This window comes from Antennarius striatus, chromosome 23, assembly GCF_040054535.1.
Source record: "Antennarius striatus isolate MH-2024 chromosome 23, ASM4005453v1, whole genome shotgun sequence".
NCBI classification, from domain to species: Eukaryota; Metazoa; Chordata; class Actinopteri; order Lophiiformes; family Antennariidae; genus Antennarius; species Antennarius striatus.
The window spans coordinates 8,425,131-8,444,655 of record NC_090798.1 but is presented as its reverse complement, the minus strand read 5'-3'; the positions used below and the strand labels follow the sequence as shown (position 1 = coordinate 8,444,655).

Below are 19,525 nucleotides of genomic sequence, written 5' to 3'. Positions count from 1 at the left end.
GCGATGTTGTTTGGTCTAGAGTAGTGATTCTTAACCTGGGTTCGATCGAACCCTAGGGGTTTGGTGAGTCGGTCTCAGGGGTTCGGCGGAGACCGAGGTCAAGACAAAACACCCGACACGATGTGCCGGGTGTTTTTGCTGAACGTGCGCGAATCACGTATGTTTGACACATCTTGTCAATGCGTGATGACACGCCCCCCTTAGCCATCACTGGCTGCAGGTGATCACACTACATCGATTAGCCTAACTGTGTAACATAGGATTTTGCGCACTTAGTAGTCGATTTATGCCTGACAAGTAGAGTTCAGATTGGTGAGTGAGCATATGAAACCGGCAGGGTTCGGTACCTCCAACAAGGTTAATAACCCCTGGTCTAGAGACAGTGTCACTGAGAAAAGGCAGGAGACAGAGCTGGAGGTAGCAGAGATGAAGATGCTGAGGTTCTCTCTGGGAGTGACCAGGAAGGATAGGATCGGGAATGAGTGCATCAGAGGGACAGCACATGTTAGAAGTTTTGGAAATAAAGTCAGAGAGGCCAGACTGAGATGGTTTGGACATGTCCAGAGGAAAGACAGTGAATATATTGGTAGAAGGATGCTGAGTTTTGAACTGCCAGGCAGGAGGCCTAGAGGAAGAACAAAGAGGAGGTTTATGGATGTAATGAGGGAAGACATGAAGGTAGTTGGTGTGAGAGAAGAGGATTCAAAGGACAGGGCTAGATGGAGGCAATTGATTCACTGTGGCGACCCCTGAAGGGAAAAGCCGAAAGGAAAAGAAGATCTTATAGTTACCATTACTCTAATATCCAGTTTGTCCACCACAATGTGGGATCATAAAGTTCGACCCAGCTGTGACTTTACATTCAGTTAGTTGGTTAATGAGGAAACTTTGAAGCAATAAGGCAGTTCAAAGTTATATTTATTTCATTTTAGTGTGGCAAAAGGCTGACAATTTGTTTTTTCCCCCGGACATGTTAATACAACAAACTTCAGACCTTCATCACTTTTACAACATCAACAACATCCGGGGAAAAAAATACATGCAAGGATTTGTTTGGAGGAAAAATGCTAACCAGGGTGTAAATAGTGTTGTTATATAGACATTTAAATCATTTTACTTTTACTAAAACACATATTGTATTTAATAAGACCACCGAATGGAATCAATATGACATGATCTTCTTCTCCCTTCGGCTTTTCCCTTCAGGGGTCGCCACAGCGAATCAATTGCCTCCATCTAACCCTGTCTTCTGCATCCTCATCTTTCACACCAACTACCTTCATGTCCTCTTTCACTATATCCATAAACCTCCTCTTTGGTCTTCCTCTAGGCCTCCTGCCTGGCAATTCAATATGACATATATGATCTAATGTTTTATTCCGTTTGTGCTCACACACTCAAAATGTACTTATTTGCCGGGGGCCTCCCTAACAAACGTGCTAGCGTGGGATCATGGGTTGTCTTCATTTTTAAACAAGCCCAGATGCTGAGAACACAATTTATTTTGATGATTTATAAAGCTTTAAATCATGCATGTTATCTTTCTGATCTTAGTGTCAGGTGACCAAATGAAACAATTCTATTGAATAAAATTACAACCCTGTTGGAAATGTTCATGATCCTAACATAAAATAAATGACTTAAAACATCTGTGAAACCAGAAAGATAATCCTCCTCTAGTTCTGCTCTTACATTAAAACATTTTCCTTTAGCTCAGTCTCTTGCGACAAATAAAATGTTTATTAAGTAAAGACATAAAACCAGACACATACAAATAGGAATTAATGTTGTTTAACATCTGAGACTGGTGTTCTTGTTCATATGAATGTAAAATTGTCTTTAGAAATACAGCAGATCGTGAGAGATCTGTGTTGAAGAAATACAATCCAGGCACATTTTCCAACATTAACATTTTTTAAAAACCCTCTTCACAACATAATACCAAGACTGGAAGCCTGACAGAAACAAAGATAACATGAAAACATAAATAGTAAAGAGTCTGTGGGGGCGGTGAGGAATCCAGAATCCACCTCTGACTCGTTGGCTTTAAATAGCAGCCAGCAGCTCCTCCACAGCGACGGACTGCAGGTCAGAGTAGAAATTGCCCTCGTTGTCTCCGCCTCCAAACACCAGTAGAGTTTTGACGACGTCGTCTCCATCTCTATTCTCCTGCCAGGGGACGTGCGTCTCCATGGTGATGATGGAGTGCCCTGCCCTGGGGAGGGACAGCTGAGGGAGCATCACTTCTGTCCAGTTGTTGTTGTCTGCACCCGGATGACACAGAATTAGTTAAATGAATTACTACAAAAATAATTTCTTATAGAGCAATATTTTATTGATGAGATCGACAGATTTGTTGATGATTAGAACTGTCCAAAACAAAAGGGATTATCAATTTGTTTGGGACGAGTCCATTCAAACGAACAAATAAAGTAGATGTTGGAAGTTCCCTCTGAGACCCATCACGCGAGACAAATTGAAGATTTTATGAGGTGGAGCAAAAGAAAGTATTAGAGCAATCTTGGATAAAGATTTAACATCTTTATCAAAGATTGCTCTAATCCCGTCGATCAGTGGAAGACACGCTGAAACTGTCCTGTGTGGAGGAAGGCAGATGAGACGTCTCAGGAATGTGTCAGCGGAATCCAGAATCACGTTTTGACACCTACACCTCTGATCTTAACTTGTCAAAATTATAACGTAATCTACTGACAGCAATCGTTTGAGCCAACCTCAATGATTTAGCAGGAATTTTTGAATCACTTCCAATAATGTGTGCAAAAACAGCTGGACGGAGCAGTCGTCTCACGCTATGCTACTGTTTAATGTTTGGATGACACCTATTAAAAATGTCATGTGGTTGTAAATTAGTTATTAGTCAACTAGTCTTCAGCACCACTGATGGTTTATTTGGAACACACACACACACACACACACACACACACACGCACACACACACACACACACGAGGGAGTTTGTTTGAAATTAAATGATAAAAGGAATATAAAATGATAGGTTCAGTGACACGACTGACAATAAATGGAGGGGAGGGTTGTCATGTGATCATGACAATCCTGCTCTACATTTATCTTAAATGAAAATAAAAAAAGTTGAATTCTATTGAAGAATTGTTGGTTGCATTTCCATTCATGATTTACTCATCTAAATGCAACATCATTCCTCTGCGCATATCAGGTCAGGAGGTGGTCCCAGGAAGCAGAGGAGATGCTGAGACACTGCTTCCAGACCGCCAACTGGGATGTTATTGTGAGCTCACATGGGGAGGACATTGAGGGGGCAGCTCAGTGTTTTACAGATTACATGAACTTCTGTGTGGACACCGTGGCCCCTGTCAGGACAGTCAGGTGTTACCCCAACAACAAATCCTGGGTAACCAAGGAAGTCAAGGCCATCCTGAACAGGAAGAAGCGGGCGTTCAGGAGCAAGAACGAGGAGGAGATGAGGAAGGTCCAGCAGGAAGTGAGACTCTGCCTGAGGGAGGTCAAAGAGGCGTACAGGAGGAAGCTGGAGAAGCAATTGGGGTGCAACCAGGTGCGGGAGGTCTGGAATGGGATGAGAACCATCACCGGATACGGGAAAGGGCGCAGCACTGTGGAGGGGAATATTGAACGAGCGAATGAACTAACCAGCTTTTTCAATCGGTTCAGCTTCCCCACCACTCCCGGCTCCTCGTCCCAGGCCTCTCCCTGCATGCTGCTCCACTGATGCTCCCTCCTCCTGTGCCTCCTCTCCTTCCACCCCTGCCACTTCTCCCGAGCCCACTCCAAGAACTGCGAAGCTCAACGGCCCCACCTCAACCACTGTACTTCCAACCGCGTCACGTCCTCCTGCTCCCACCACGTCCGAGACCGTCATCACTGCAGACCAGGTGACGACAACGCTGAGGAGGCTCCGTCTCTATAAGGCGGCTGGACCGGATAAGGTCTCCCCAAGACTCCTCCGAGCCTGTGCTTCAGAACTGGGGGACCCCTGCAGCGATTGTTTAACCTCAGTCTGCAGCTGGGGAGGGTCCCGTTGCTGTGGAAGACCTCCGGCATCGTTCCTGTACCCAAGAAAAGATGCCCTACTGAGCTCAGCGACCACCGACCGGTCGCTCTTACCTCCCACGTAATGAAGACCCTAGAGCGACTGGTCCTGGAGCTCATGCGTCCACAGGTGCAGGGTGGAAGGGACCCTCTCCAGTTCGCCTATCAGGCCAAGGTTGGGGTTGACGACGCCGCGTGCTCTCCTACCTGGGGGGCTGTGCCGTCAGGGTGCTCTTCTTTGACTTTTCAAGCGCCTTCAACACCATCCAGCCCCGGCTCCTGCAGGACAAACTGACCTCCATGGCTGTGGACCCCTACCTCGTGAGCTGGATCACGGACTACCTAATGGACAGACCCCAGTACGTCCGTATGGGGGACTGTTTGTCTTCTATGGTGACCAGCAGCACGGGGGCGCCACAGCGGACCGTTCTCTCCCCCATTCTCTTCAACCTCTACACATCGGACTTCAAGCACAACTCAGATACCTGCCAGATACAGAAGTACTACGATGACACTGCAATAGTGGCATGTATCCGGGAGGGTGATGAGGGGGAGTACAGGGCATTGGTGACTTCGTGGAGTGGTACCAACAGAACCAGGTCCAGCTCAACGTCTCCAAGACCAAGGAGATGGTGCTGGATTTCCGGTGGGCACCTCACTCTCCACAACCAGTGATCATCGAGGGCAGTGAGGTGGAGGTAGTAGGAAACCATAAGTACCTGGGACTGCAGCTAGACAGCAGACTGGACTGGTCACTCAACTCGGACTGTGTGTACAAGAAGGGGCAGAGCAGGATGTACTTCCTGAGGATGCTGAGCTCCTTCTCATGTTCTATCAGTCCGTAGTCTCCAGTGTGCTGTCATACGCCATTGTGTGTTGGGGTGGGGGGGCCAGGAAAAGAGATACAGGTAGTCGTCGACTTACGACCTATGCAACTTACGACCGATCGACTTTACGACCACAATGTCCGGGTAACGCGGGCATTCCCTCCAGCCACAGTACTCCCGCTCTGAGGCTCCCGCGCTCTCTTCAGTCCCCACGGCGCACACACGCTGTTCAGTCACACTGAGATCAATAGCCCAGCCCACTACTGATGGGCTGGGCTGCTTAGGAGGCTGTGACGGAGAAATGTATGAATGGCGTATGGAAAAACTGTCAAGCGTTACGTGAACTCTTCTGCTGTATTTGAAAGTGACGAAGAACTTGATCAGATTCGGGAGAAAATAGTGAAACTGGCAAAAAACCTCTCCTTGGAGAACTCACGAATGATTGTGCTGTATGAAGAACTGATCGCGCTGGAAAAAGAAAGAGTGGAAGAAGAAGAGAGAAGAGAAGCAGAGAAAGAAGAGGAGGAAACAGAAAAAATGTTCACCACCAGAAGGCTTGTCAGAAGGCTTTTCCCTGTTAAATAAACTCCGTGCACACTTTGAAGAAATGCACATAGAACATAGAAACATTTGCAAGGATTGAACGGATGGCAAACAACGCTTTCCGTCCATATCGTGAAATTTATGAGGAGAAAAAGACACAAACAATTCAGACAAAGCTCACAATGATTATGAAAAGATCGTCTCCCGCTCCCACCAACCCACACGCTGCCCCAGCTGACGATCCGGACGACCCCCAGCCAAGAACCAGCGCTGCTGGTTTGAATTTTTACGTAAGAGTCAATTTACGACCAAGTCGAGTTACGACCGATCTGTCGGTCCCAATTGCGGTCGTAAGTCGACGACTACCTGTATGGACCGTCTTAACAGACTCATCCACAGAGCGGGCTCAGTGGTTGGTCTGAGTCTGGACTCTGTGGATACGCTTCTGGAGAGCAGGACCATGTCTAAAGTCAAGGCCATCATGAACACCAGCCACCCCCTACACACCACCTTCTCCCAGCAGAGAAGCACCTTCAGCGACAGACTGCTGTCACACAGCGCCTCCACAGAGGCTGAGGTCCTCCTTCGTGCCCTGTGTCATCAGGTGGTACAATGACTCTCTCAGGAGGAGCGGGGGGGGAGGTGGCGAGGTTAGCACGCAGTTGAATAGATTTAACTTAATTTTATACTGTTTACATTTTAACTTTATACTGTTCATATTTTAATTTTGTACTATTTATATTTTAGTTATAGTTTAGTATATGTCCTGTTCATGCTGCATGTCTCTGTTAGTGTAGTGTATGTCTTGTGGTATGTCCTGTAATGTCAGTGTTTCTTTTTCTCCTGGTGTTCAATCCAGTATTTATTCGTGATGTAATGCCTGAGCAGTGGATATGTACAATTTCCTCCGGGATTAATAAAGTATCTATCTATCTATCATATAAAGTTATGTTCATTTTATGGAAGTTTGTATATTCTCTTTAATATTCTAAAAACCAATAAACCATGTATTACTTTAAAACATTTCTTGGTTCCATTTATAAAAGAAAACAATTAATTGAAAAGCCGTACAGTCAGCAAAGAATCTGCCATTCCTCTTCTGAGGGCACAGATTGTGTTTTTGTGTGTGACGGTGTGATTCCTCCCACCTGTATCAAAGATGAAGGTGTCACTGAGAGCGTTGTTTCCGTTGTAACCTCCGTGGATCAGGAACTTGGTGTTTGAGAGAACGACGCTGCTGTGCCAGCTGGAGAAACACGTCGGAAAACAACAGAAAAAAAATCAAAATACCAAAGTAAAAATTACAGTTAATGAGGTCTAAAATCGAGAACCGTGTTGAAATAACAGTTTAAAATTGGTTACATTTTGATAAAATTTCATCATTCTACCAAGGTTTAATATCTACTTTTGTAATTTGTTTCATCTTTAGTTTGTCTACCTTCGAGGAGACGGCGCTTTCCCAGTCGTTTTCACTTCAGAAAACTCCATCAGACCTATGAAGCACAATATTTTAATAGTTTAATAGCTCAATTCAGATAAATATGCTTCCTGTGTGTGTTTGAAAATGAATAGAGACAAAAGCCCCTGATGTGTGGCTCACCAAGGTCCAACATGCACATGTCGTTGTAACAGATGGGTGTGTCCCACCCACCAAACACATAGATCTTCCTCTCCTGCATCACACATGCAGAGTGACTGCAAGAAAAAGTGAAGAGGATCAGACCAGGAGACATTTAGTCGATTAAGTGTGTGTGAAAAAAGAACCGCTGTTTGGCTCAAACCATCTCACCCTGAGCGTGGGGAAGGTACTTTGCCTGTTACAATAGGCTGGTACCAGATGGAGAGGTGAGGGTCGAAGATGTACAGTGAGTCACTGCAGCCGTCCGGTTCTGGGTTTGGACGAGGAAACACTCCTCCAAGAACGAACAGCTCGCCCCGGAACATGCTGCAGCTGTGGTAGGACAGAGGAGGAACCTTCCCCTGAGCCTGGAGGAGACAAGACAGGATGTGAAGAACGTCGACGAGCAACAGCAGCGGAGGTTAAAAAATAAAAAAAGCTGAATGCACACCTCCACCATTGTCCACTTCCAGCTCTGGGTGTCCAGGATGTGGACGTCATTGAACCACTTGTTGTTCTTGGAGCCTCCAAACACGTAAATCCTTCTGGAGTCGGGATCGTAAACGGCCGTGTGGCCGATCCTCGCCTCTGGCGTCGGACCTTCGGCCAGAGTCTCTGCTGCGACCCAGGACAAGTCCTCTGTTGGACCGGGAAAAGAAGAATCAATCAATCAATCAAGTTTTATTTATATAGCACTTAATCATGGCAACAGACATTTCAAAGCGCTTTAACAGACAGAGAAACCCAACTGAACCCTCCAGAGCAAGCATAAATGACAGTGGCGGGGAAAAACTCCCTCGATGAGGAAGAAACTCCAAGCAGGACCCAGACTCTTTTTGGCGGCCATCCGCCTTGACCGAATCAATCATGAAGTAGTTCAGGGTTAGGATCAGGGTAGGGATGGGCGAAACAAACCGCCGTCCACTCACCGGTGCAGAGCTTCCACATGGGATCTTTGCAGAAATGCATTCTGGATCCTTGCCCTCCGATCAGAATCGCTGTCTGAGCATCGATGGGACACAGAGTCTGACCCCAGCGACCTGATGGGCTGACCAATGGGGCTGCACAAAATGTTCACACCAGATGTTATGCTTCGTGGCTGGTTTAGCCATGAATACTTCAAGTTGCTTCAGAAACACAAACACATCATTCTGTGGCCTCAGGTCAACTGGTCAAAAATGACAACCAGGGCTAAAAACAAGCCAAACTCACCGGTTGGTGTGGGCGTTCCGCTTTGCCTACGCTTTGCCCTGGCTGCACTCTGAGGAGGCGTTCTTCCCATCATCCTCTGAGTTCCTCCTGTTTCATTAACTGTAGATTTGATGTAGGAAACGGAGTAAAAAGAAAAGATTTACCTCCCTGCACCGGGTCATGTGACCAGCATGCATGACACGTCATCTGACCTGTCCTCTTCATCTTTGATGAGCCTCCTCCTCCACTTAATAACTTCTGCCTCCCTTTGGTTGGACATCTCGCCGTTCTGGCCTCGCGCCCGCTGCCATTCGGACACACGTTCTCTTCTTCACATTTCTTTGTCATAAGATTCTCTTCACCATCTTCCTTTAACGTCGGCTCCCTCTTCCTCTTGCTGTTAAGCTCCCGGGTGGCAAGAAGAGGAACAGCATCCTGGAAGGTTAACAACAGTCGTTTAACATTTAGCAAGATGCAACGCTAATAAGCTGGAAGGTGATTCTAATGATCTTTTTCTTTTCCTTTCGGCTTTTCCCTTCAGGGATCGCCACAGTGAATCAGTTGCCTCCATCTAACCCTGTCTTCTGCATCCTCTTCTCTCACACCAACTACCTTCATGTCCTCTTTCACTACATCCATAAACCTCCTCTTTGGTCTTCCTCTAGGCCTCCTACCTGGCAGTTCAAAACTCAGCATCCTTCTACCAATATATTCACTGTCTCTCCTCTGGATATGTCCAATCCTCAGTCTGGCCTCTCTGACTTTATCTCCAAAACTTCTAACATGTGCTGTCCCTCTGATGTACTCATTCCTGATCCTATCCTTCCTGGTCAATCCTAAAGAGAACGTCAGCATCTTCCTCTCTGCTACCTCTAGCTCTGTCTCCCGTCTTTTCCTCAGTGACACGGTCTCTAGACCAGGGGTTATTAACCTTGTTGGAGGTACCGAACCCTGCCGGTTTCATATGCTCACTCACTAAACCCTTCTTTAGTAAAAAAAAAAAGGGCGATTCTAATGATAATAGTAGATAATAACCACAGATTACCTTTGGTGTGTATTCGTTCACGGCCAGTATGAGCTCTGGCTCTGACCAATCAGCTTTTACCTGAGGAAAGTAATGTCAACATCTATGAATTTTCATCTTACACCTGGCTGTTGATACATATATGGATTTATTTTGAAGATTTACCGGGTTTCCTTCTTCCAGAGAGACATTCAGTGTGACGCTCTTGGTCCACGTCTCTTCTTCCCACTGCTCCCATGACAGACACCTGAAGGACACAAGAAGTCGTCTTGAGTGAAAGCTGTCACCTCATTTTTGATCCTTTGTTGTAGGAATCAAAATTATTCACCCTCTATTGTTTATTAGAAGAATATTCAATTTAGTGGGTATATGCAACAGTCAAATGTAATTGGATCGGTGCAACACATTTTAGATGTGTTTTTCCTAAAGATAACACAAATTGCTTCTTTTGCATGTTCTAAATTATTAATCTGTTCACTGTGGTTTTTTAACCTGATAAGCACAATATTATTCCAGGATTGAATTATTTTTGCTTCCAACTGTATCCTATGTATTCAGATTGGATGCCAACTTGTTGTATGGGGTCAGCTTCCCGATAGTGATCGGCATCCGGTCAGCATCGTTGAGCTCCGCGTTGGCGCAGATCCGCTCGCCCCACGGCCCCGCACTGAACAGCACCACCTGTCGGACTTTTTGGGGAACTGCAACAGACACCCTCCGACCGCCTTCAGCGCTGACGTGAAAGAAGAAAACAAATAAGAAAATACTCAGAAAACATGGAGAGATTAGACGATTAAGCACTTAAAAATATGTATCAGACATCCTGTATAAAAACTAGTCTTCCGTGGAGGTACCGAAGTCGATTCATGACAGACTGGTGGCTTACAAAACACGTTCTCTCGGAACGTTTGAGTTGTGTTTGTGAGACGGTATCATCTATAAACGTCAAGTAGCTCGCTAACGTTGACGCTCCTGGTAAAAGTAACCCAAACAAACAGCGGCTGGTCGTACCTCAGCAGCCTTTGAGGCGGACAGTTTACGCCAAAGATCGCATAAATTCCGAAATCGTCCATCTTTCCGTTAACCTCCCGTAAAAGCGTTAATGTAAAAGAACTCTCCGTGCAATCTAGCTTTAACGTGACAACATATGAAAATTCTAAACAACTACTGTCTATCGCCTCTATCCTGCTCTGTTAAACATCTCCCGCCACAGACAATATCGTAACTCCGCGCTAGTTCTTGCTGTGTGTGCGCATGTTTAGTTTTCCGTATCCGCACGGGTGCGGTCTCCCACTGTGATTATAAAGACAAACTAGGCCACCGCCCATGCAATATAGGCGGTAATATAAATCGAGCACACGGCGTTCGTTACGCACAAGTGGCCAACCAATCATATACAAGAAATCAGTTTCGCGACGGACGTAAGAAAAGCTGCGTTCAATATCACTTGTCATCAAGCTCTGGTCTTCAGATTTGTCCATTTCTCTCACTTACGGAGCCGTTTGGGCTTCATCAAACATATCGATTTATATTCTTTGATTGTGAAGGACCTCCTGTTGTCGTGTGGAGAAACCCGATGCTTTACTCACCAGGACTCACGAAGCTGGTGTCCACCTGGATGGCCGGACCGTAACGCCGAAGCGGCCTTCGTCTTCGCGTTCGTGTGTCCCACACACACGGAGCCGTTACGGCTTCATCGGACACAGCAGTTTGTTTTCTTTAGATGGCGAAGGAAAAAAAAACACACGAAGACTGATATTAATGTTTTATCATGGAATTTCCATGGGTTCCCGCTAGTTATTAATATAATTAACTGGAGCCAAGGCAGTCATAGACTGCAACATCCCGCGACACCCCTGAATTCAAAATTTTACCCTGACCTACTTGCCAGGTCAAAGATCAAAGCTAGTGCTCTGACCTACTGTCATTGAACAAAGCACTGCCTTTGATCTGCGGTCTTAGGCCGGCCTTCTCCCTCGTCTTTCTTATTTGTTCCTGAGTGTACAAAAGTTGAAATTTGACCTTGACCTATTTTTCTCAAGGGCAAGGTCATCATCTCATTTTCGGCCCCTTTGCCATCCGAGTAATTTGCTTTTTGTTTCATCTTTCTATCTGCAACAGATATTTGGTGGACTAACGAACAGACGGACAGACGAACACACGAACACTGGCAATTACAATACATCACCGCTTTGAAGCAGGATGTAATTACCCCAACCAACCACAGAAAAAATTCTCTTTTAAATTAATGTTTAATTGCTGTATTTTAGGTGTCTTTAATGTGACGAATACGCAGTCGGACATATTTTATTTTAAAGTAAAATTTCAGAGCTGTATTTTCTGATTTGTTTCCACTGCAATATTAGTCTGGGGCCACATAGCAACACTTTACATCAACACTGACACGGCACAAGTCCTTCAGAAGATTTGCCTAATGTAATAGAAACTAACAAACTGAATTTGTTCACAAAAAAACAAAAAACAAAAACATTAATCCACATATTTATATGCCATAAAGATTTCAGAATCCATGAAAAGCAGTTGAAGTCCTAAATTGTTCATTTATTTTAGATTTGGTGGCACAGTGGTGCAGTGCTGTCGCCGCACAACATGGCCAGTCCCAAATTGACCGCAGGTGTAAATGTGTGCGTGCGTGGTTGTCTGTCTCTGGGTGGCAAGTCCAGGCGCACTGGCGTCACGCCCGGAGTTTACCCCGCCCTACACCCTGAGCTGAGACGGCAGATAAAGCGGTAGGAAATGGATAGATGGATTTTGGTTTGAGCATTTCAGAAAAAAACACAGTTTCTGACTTAAATTTGAATGACAACATTCAATAAAAATAAATTACCAATCCAAAAGATGTCAAGACAAAATATCACAAAAGTTATTTGTAAGTTGATTTTGTTCACTCATAAAACTTATAAACTGACTACAGTATGGAAGTATGGAGCCTCCAGACATTACAGAATTATAATTTATAATTTATAATTTAACAGTGAACTGTGTGAGAAATATGAATATGTCATAAAAGGACATATATTTTGAAAAAATATTTTTAAATAACTAAACTTTCCATCCTAATTGTCTTCAAATGAAAGAACTTAAAAGTTGTTAGAGGAGCATTGTTATAAAATAACGTAAAAACTGAATTGAATAACATTTGCCAAAACCTGTTTTGTTTTGGGGGTTTTTGGAGCGTTTTGCACAATTTATTTAAACGATTATGGTTTAATGAAGCAAATGCGTTAAAAACAAACGCCAACAGAAACTCGCATTGTGTTCTTGAACACATCCATCGTAGTCTTGTTTTCGAAATGCATTGTGGGATTGAATGCCGGTCGTGAGCTTCTCGAAGGAACTGCAAACATGATGGTGAGTGGATTAGCGTTCACGCCCAAACATTAATGCAAGAATCCACGTTCATCCTTTACTTTGTACCATAGTATTTACATCGGAACCATTGCAAAGTTAACGCACTAATTTTTGGAGGGTTTATGATACCACTATTTCCTGATGTTAATACTTTAAATGACGATTGTTAGCGTCGAAGGGTAACCCAGAATCAACGGGCGGATACAGTCATTGTTGATAGTGGCTAACATTAGCAGTGGCTATTCTTGATAAGATAGTCACTTGCAGGCACTTACGTTATGAACATGGACTTTTGAGGTTTAATTGTCCATTTTTTTGTATTGTTCATTGTAAACTTACCAGTCATGCTATTACTCAGCTAGCTAGCTGCTGACAACTGGTTAGCCCCTGTATGAGGACCGGTGAAGGAGGCATCAATAGAAAATCTGTTAGCTCAACACCGACAGACCTGTATTTTAGAGTAATTGCTCAGGGAATTGGCACATAGCATTTGCACAGTACGTTTCTAAAACCAGATTAATAATAATAATTGCGATGGTAATAAAGATAATCCGTACGTAATGGCTACGATAGGCTGCATTGTATAATACAGAGTACTAACCCGGACCTCAAATACCAAGTGAATGACTTCTACACCATAATTGCATCCCGCTTCAAAGTGGTGATGTATCGTGTCGGTGTTCGTGAGTTCGTTCGTATGTCCACCAAATACCTTGGCAACCATTGCAGATAGAAAGAGGAAATAAAAAGCACACTACTCTGGCAGCAAAGGGGATGAAAATGAGATGAACTTGACCTTAAGAAAAATGGGTGAAGGTTAAATTTCAACTTTTGATGAGGGAGAAGGCCAGTGTGAGTAAGACCGTAGATCAAATCTACTGCTTTGATCAATGACAGTAGGTCAGAGGATGAGCTTTGTATTTGACCAATTCAAGTAGGTCAGGGTAAAATTTTGAATTCCAAGGAGTCGTGGGATGTCGCAGTCTGTGACTGCATTGGTTCTAGTGGAGATTGAAGAAAGTTGTTTTTTCCTGGAAATCTCAGAGCTGCTAATTTTTTAAAAATTTGTCATAAGATTAAGTCAAGTTTAAAAATTGAATTTTCTGGCAATTATTTTAATGTTCAGGCTTAACATTAATATTAGAAAACATCTAAAAGATAACTGCCTCTCACAGTTTCAGAGATGCATGTCTGATGGTTAATATCTTTCTGAATTTGTACCATTACAATATGGCAATTCATACACATATCACTGATTTCACCAAAGTATGATGAATAGTAAACATAAGCTATTTTCTCAGCCACTTTTTTATTTATTGTTGCACTGTTCACTGTTGTGATAAAAGCATCTTTGATCATTTGCATATTTAAATGGCATTGGTGAGTTAGGAATTTGTATTTTGAATGTTTAATCTACTTGCTTTCCATTTCCTTTCAATTGAATTTTCTATTTGTCGTCCACCCCTTGCTCCCTCTTTCCTGATGCTCTGCTCAGCCCACACCAGTGATCCTGCTGAAGGAGGGGACGGACACGTCTCAGGGCATTCCCCAGCTCGTCAGTAACATCAATGCCTGCCAGGTCAGGAAGAAGTCCTTCAGTGTATTTCTTCTGTGCGTATGCTATAGATCTAACTTATTGTCTTCATTTCCCAGGTGATTGCTGAGGCGGTCAGGACCACCCTGGGCCCCAGGGGGATGGACAAACTGATGGTGGATAGTCGAGGTGAGGACAAATGATTACATCCAAATTTATTACAGGATGATTTCTCCCTCATCTAAAAATGTGTGCTTTTCCCAGGAAAGGCCACAATCTCCAATGATGGAGCCACCATCCTGAAGCTCCTGGATGTGGTTCATCCTGCAGCCAAATCCCTGGTGGACATTGCTCGATCCCAGGATGCTGAGGTGAGAAGCGTGGGGTACATGTCTAATCTATTGATTACTGCAGTGTGAATGGAGGGAAGGAAAGCTCGATTTACAACCAGGAAGAGACCAACAGCTTCCAGACTAACTAACCTTGTTCTTTTTTTTTTGTCTGGTTCTGGATCATTATCTTCTCATCATTATTCAGTATGGTAAAGAGCGCTTGATTGACAGGTAGTGGGTGGAGTTAAAACGTGACACTGAGGTTTTCAAGTGAGCTTTTTCAAATATATAGGTGGGAAGATGCATGAGTCATTCAATTCAACTAACTAAAGTGTGCCACTAATTTCCCTTCAGGGATTAAAATAAGTATATAAAATTAAAAAGAAAAATTAAAATATAAAAGTTACAGGAGCGCAGAAGATTTGTATAAAATTCATGCTCAGTTGTTTTTAAAAAAAATCAGATTTTGAATTCCTTCAAAATTGTGACATGTGAAAGATACCTCTTAGAAAATGAAAAAAAATTTACGTAACAGATAAAAACTACATTACATACATTTTATTTACATATTTTAATGGAAGATTTAATAAAATGTGCTTGGTCCGAATTTGGGAGATGGTGTTCGTGCCGGAGCTGGCATTAATAAGCCTTCTTAATGTTTCATAATGGCCCTTCTCAGGTTGGCGACGGCACCACCTCCGTCACCCTCCTGGCAGCTGAGTTCCTGAAGCAGCTGAAGTCTTACGTGGAGGAGGGTCTCCACCCTCAGACCATCATCAGAGCATTCCGCAACGCCACCAGCCTCGCTGTCAACAAGATCAAGGAGATCGCCATCCCAGTGAAGAAGGATGATAAGCAGTAAGAGCAGCAACCTACTGACTTGTCAGCCATGAAGCATCTTTTATATAGTAGTAGGATGCTCAGAGAGCAGCGAATTCTCTGGATGTCGCTTTAAAAAACAAATATTTTATTTCTTTATTGTCTCAGAGAACAGAGGCAGCTGCTGGAAAAATGTGCAGCGACCGCCCTGAACTCCAAGCTCATTGCCAGTCAGAAGGATTTCTTTTCCAAGATGGTGGTGGATGCTGTGATGTCTTTGGATGAGCTGCTGCTACTGAAGATGATTGGCATCAAGAAGGTCCAGGGAGGAGCCCTTGAGGTTTGTTTTGGTTTTTTTAACTCTCACTCCCACATTAGCATATTTTTTGTACAACTCATTCTAACAATTGAGAAGCCAATCAAGGAATTTAAAGTGGAATCCATCCATGCCATGCTGTCTGTACAGGAGTCCCAGTTGGTCTCTGGGGTGGCTTTTAAGAAGACCTTCTCATACGCTGGCTTTGAGATGCAGCCTAAACGCTATGAGAGTCCAAAGATCGCTTTACTCAATGTCGAGCTGGAGCTGAAGGCTGAAAAGGACAACGCTGAGGTTCGCGTTAAATCTGTGGAGGTAAGAAAATGACAACACAGCCGTCGGGATGAGAAAGAAGTGTTCGGGAATGTTATCGTTAGAGTACTTTTTTCTTTTTTTGATCAATGCTTGTCTTTCTTTTTTTCCTGTAGGAATACCAGGCCATTGTTGATGCAGAGTGGAACATCTTGTATGACAAACTGGAGAAGATCTATCAGTCAGGAGCCAAGGTCGTTTTGTCCAAGTTACCCATCGGTGATGTGGCCACTCAGTACTTTGCTGATAGAGACCTGTTCTGTGCTGGCCGGGTGCAAGAAGAGGATCTGAAGAGAACCATGATGGTAAGAGACATGAAGACTCAAATAAAATGTAATGGATGGATGTTTTTTCTCACCCCAAGTGGTGGAAGGCCAACCAAAATGTTAAATACTTACTTTATTTAAAGGAAAGATTTGTTTCTTCATGTGGGATTGCAAAATTTATGTTATGACTTCTGTAAAAAAAAACAAAAAAACCCTCTAAATGTCGACTGTGATCTCCAGGCCTGTGGTGGTTCCATCCAGACATCAGTTGGAGCCATGACAGATGACGTCCTGGGACAGTGTGAGCTGTTTGAGGAGGTGCAGGTTGGAGGAGAGAGGTCAGAATGATCACTTTGAATTAGATTCATTCTCGGTTCTCGTTAGAGAATGACTTCAGTGCGTTTTGACTCCTTGTGACAACTCATACCTTCCACATCTGTGCTTGTAGGTATAACTTCTTTAAGGGTTGTCCAAAGGCCAAGACATGTACTATCATCCTGAGGGGCGGGGCAGAACAGTTCACAGAGGAGACCGAGCGATCGCTTCATGACGCCATCATGATCGTACGCAGAGCCATCAAGGTCAGTTAACACATGGAGAACATTAGTTCGAACGGCCTCAGTGTGTGTGGCTGTTAATGTTGTTGGTGTCATCACGTTATTTTTGAACAGAGCTGTTTAGTTCATTGCATACTTACCTTAAAATTGCGGACTATTGAGCACACATCTGAAGATAAGCCAAACCAACTGAAGAACAAAACAAAACACTTTGTATAAATACAGGCCACACCTGTCTATAAGCCACAGGTATTAATGTTTGACATGAGATATTTACACACAAAGATTTTTTTTTTAAATTTCCGCTTTATTCTGAACTGTACCTGTAATGCGGCAGTAAAACAATGCTGCCGCCTAACATTCGTTGATGCCAAGCTCACCTGCTGCCGCTCTGTGTCCTGCTTCTTCAACCAGATTGATGGTCTTTAACTTGAAAGCTGCTTCATGTGTCTTTCTTCATGTGATTCCCAACATAAGGGATGTGCATAATGTCTGTTAAAAACAATCAACCTACGGTGTTAATGACTGTTATGTCTTCCACCTGTCTTGCTCTTGTACTTCCTGTTAGAGCACCACCTGGAGGCCCTTAGCTTGTAAAAGTCTATAAATTAGCCATGTCATTGTTTAAGATACAGTTCAAAGTGTGTGAAACATCATTTGATGCGAGTAAATAGATTTGCAGGGATGTTTACCGGTAGTTTGTTCAGACTGAAAAAAAATAGTTGCCACAACTTTGTTAATAAGTTAATTATTTCAGTAATATTCTTAACAAAAATATGAGTTTTCTGATTCCAGCCTCTTTAGTGTAATATTTTGTTGTTTTGAGTTATTTGTGACTATACACATGTTTTGGGTTTTGAACTGTCACTTTAAAGTCTTGGAATGATAATTTTCTTTCACGTTTTATAATCATATATTGTGTTGAACTTTCAAATTGTGGGGAAGAGGGTGTTAACATTAATATCACTGTTAGTATTGAGGCATCACATTTTATTTCATTGTGCATGTTTGGAGTCAATATCCCTTCTAGAGGCAGATACTGGACCCATTAAGTGCTTCTTATTTTATGTCAAATGCATCAACATTCAGGTAAAATAAATGTCAAGGTAAATAAATCAAAAGGTTTTTGTCTTCATAGTTTAGAAATCTGTAGTTGCAAGAGTGAAACATGCTTTCAGGCTATAATTACATCCCGCTTCAAAGCGGTGATTGTCAGTGTTTGTGTGTTCATCCATCCGTCTGTTCGTTTGTTAGTCCCCCAAATATTTTTGCAAACGTTGCAGGTGGAAAGATGAAACAAAAAGCACATTACTCGCGCACCAAAGAGGATAAAAATGAGATGATGACCTTGACCTTGAGAAAAGTAGGTCAAGGTCAAAGTTGAACTCAGGAACCAGATAAGATAGAAAGACGAGGGAGAAGGCCAGTGTGAGTAAGACCATAGATCAAATTTAATGCTTTGATCTACCCTGACCGATGAAAGTACGTTAAGTTAAAATTTTGAATTCAGTGGTGTCGCGGGATGTTGCAGTCAGACTGCCTTGGTTCTAGTTAATGGTAGTTAACGTTACAATTATTACATGGATCCACTTCATATTGGGCTGGTATTAGTCCAGAATTGTAACTTGACCTTGTAGAATGAGTAACTTCGGAATGCAGCTAACTGTGCCTGACTTATTTTTAGAACGACACTATTGTTGCGGGCGGAGGCGCCATTGAGATGGAGCTGTCCAAGTACCTGCGGGATTACTCCAGGACCATCCCCGGGAAACAGCAGCTGCTGATCGGAGCGTACGCCAAAGCCCTGGAGATCATCCCCAGACAGCTGTGCGACAACGCCGGCTTTGACGCCACAAACATCCTGAACAAACTACGAGCCAAACACGCTCAGGTAACCTACACGCATACGCTGTCCTGTGCCTTTGAAAACTCATGCTTTTAGTGACATATTTTTACAATAGGAAGAGGAAATAAAGTGAACTGTCAGCGCTGTCTTTGTCGTCTGTCTGTAGGGTGGCATGTGGTACGGTGTGGACATCAACAATGAGGACATTGCAGACAACTTCACCGCCTGCGTCTGGGAGCCGTCCATCGTGCGGATTAACGCCTTGACCGCGGCTTCGGAAGCAGCCTGTCTCATCCTGTCCGTAGACGAGACGATCAAGAACCCACGCAGCTCTGTGGACGGGCCCCCAGGAGGGGCCAGCAGGGGCAGAGGCCGCGGGAGACCCCACTAAGAGAAGGGAGAACAAACCCCGTTTTAACCTGGCATTGAAATCCAAACCAGGACACATGTAAACACAGGAGCAGTCACATATTGTGTCGAATTGAGCTTGGCCTGTTTGACCTGCCTTTGGATTTGAATTCTAGATAAAATGTGGCGTTTGAACCAGTTACCACAACCAGTTACTGCATCTGGTTGATGTAGTAAATAAAATTCAAGTTCAGTGTCAAATTTCAAGACAGAATCTTCACCTTTCCTTAATATTTTCTTTGTTGTCATCTGTTTTCACATACACCCATGTTTTCAGCGACTTCATTATGAAATAGAAGCAACACATCAGCAGATGTCCTCCTTTTTGAAACAAACGCACTTCTGTTTTCTCTAAATCAGTTCTGTGTTACTTTACAAACTGATGTCTGACAAATATAAAGAAGTACATAATGTCAACAAGTTCTGAACCATGACTAAACCTGCTGTGTCAAACTATTTATTGGACCATTCTGATCAATAAACCACAGCTGAAACTCCTGTTTGTACTCATTTA

General features: G+C 43.6%; 2 protein-coding genes across 3 annotated transcripts; one reads left to right on the top strand and one right to left on the bottom strand.

Annotated features, from left to right (window-relative positions):
* Positions 1 to 939: 939 nt before the first annotated feature.
* Positions 940 to 10,957, bottom strand: krcp (kelch repeat-containing protein). Of its 2 annotated transcripts, none has more exons than XM_068308196.1 (13): positions 10,839 to 10,957; positions 9,821 to 9,982; positions 9,415 to 9,496; positions 9,271 to 9,330; positions 8,438 to 8,660; positions 8,247 to 8,345; positions 7,964 to 8,095; positions 7,486 to 7,673; positions 7,206 to 7,402; positions 7,017 to 7,111; positions 6,855 to 6,909; positions 6,565 to 6,662; positions 940 to 2,264 (listed from the first exon to the last, which is right to left on the bottom strand). In XM_068308196.1, the coding sequence occupies exons 2-13, from the start codon at positions 9,856 to 9,858 to the stop codon at positions 2,047 to 2,049; spliced, it is 1,485 nt and encodes a 494-aa protein (XP_068164297.1). In that variant the 5' UTR covers positions 9,859 to 9,982; positions 10,839 to 10,957; the 3' UTR covers positions 940 to 2,046. The 2 variants fall into 2 exon arrangements, with proteins under 2 accessions (XP_068164297.1, XP_068164296.1); XM_068308195.1 differs by lacking the exon at positions 10,839 to 10,957 and adding an exon at positions 10,261 to 10,506.
* A 1,603-nt stretch (positions 10,958 to 12,560) lies between these two features.
* Positions 12,561 to 19,509, top strand: cct7 (chaperonin containing TCP1, subunit 7 (eta)). Its single transcript, XM_068308115.1, has 12 exons — positions 12,561 to 12,621; positions 14,117 to 14,200; positions 14,275 to 14,344; positions 14,420 to 14,526; positions 15,167 to 15,345; positions 15,475 to 15,646; positions 15,773 to 15,937; positions 16,051 to 16,239; positions 16,441 to 16,538; positions 16,649 to 16,781; positions 18,442 to 18,648; positions 18,770 to 19,509. Exons 1-12 carry the CDS (start codon positions 12,616 to 12,618, stop codon positions 18,992 to 18,994), a joined length of 1,635 nt encoding a protein of 544 aa, XP_068164216.1. The 5' UTR covers positions 12,561 to 12,615; the 3' UTR covers positions 18,995 to 19,509.
* Positions 19,510 to 19,525: the final 16 nt, after the last annotated feature.

What these genes read in the sequence shown, in the direction of transcription:
- krcp (XM_068308195.1), bottom strand. Translation starts at nt 10,322, where the DNA reads ATGGACGATTTCGGAATTTATGCGATCTTTGGCGTAAACTGTCCGCCT. An exon ending in GTACCTTCCCCACGCTCAGG is followed by an intron (nt 7,112 to 7,205) that starts GTGAGATGGTTT and finishes TTTTTCTTGCAG; the next exon opens with TCACTCTGCATGTGTGATGC. An exon ending in CATGTGCATGTTGGACCTTG is followed by an intron (nt 6,910 to 7,016) that starts GTGAGCCACACA and finishes TGTGCTTCATAG; the next exon opens with GTCTGATGGAGTTTTCTGAA.
- cct7 (XM_068308115.1), top strand. An exon ending in CTCGATCCCAGGATGCTGAG is followed by an intron (nt 14,527 to 15,166) that starts GTGAGAAGCGTG and finishes GGCCCTTCTCAG; the next exon opens with GTTGGCGACGGCACCACCTC. An exon ending in GTGAAGAAGGATGATAAGCA is followed by an intron (nt 15,346 to 15,474) that starts GTAAGAGCAGCA and finishes TTATTGTCTCAG; the next exon opens with AGAACAGAGGCAGCTGCTGG.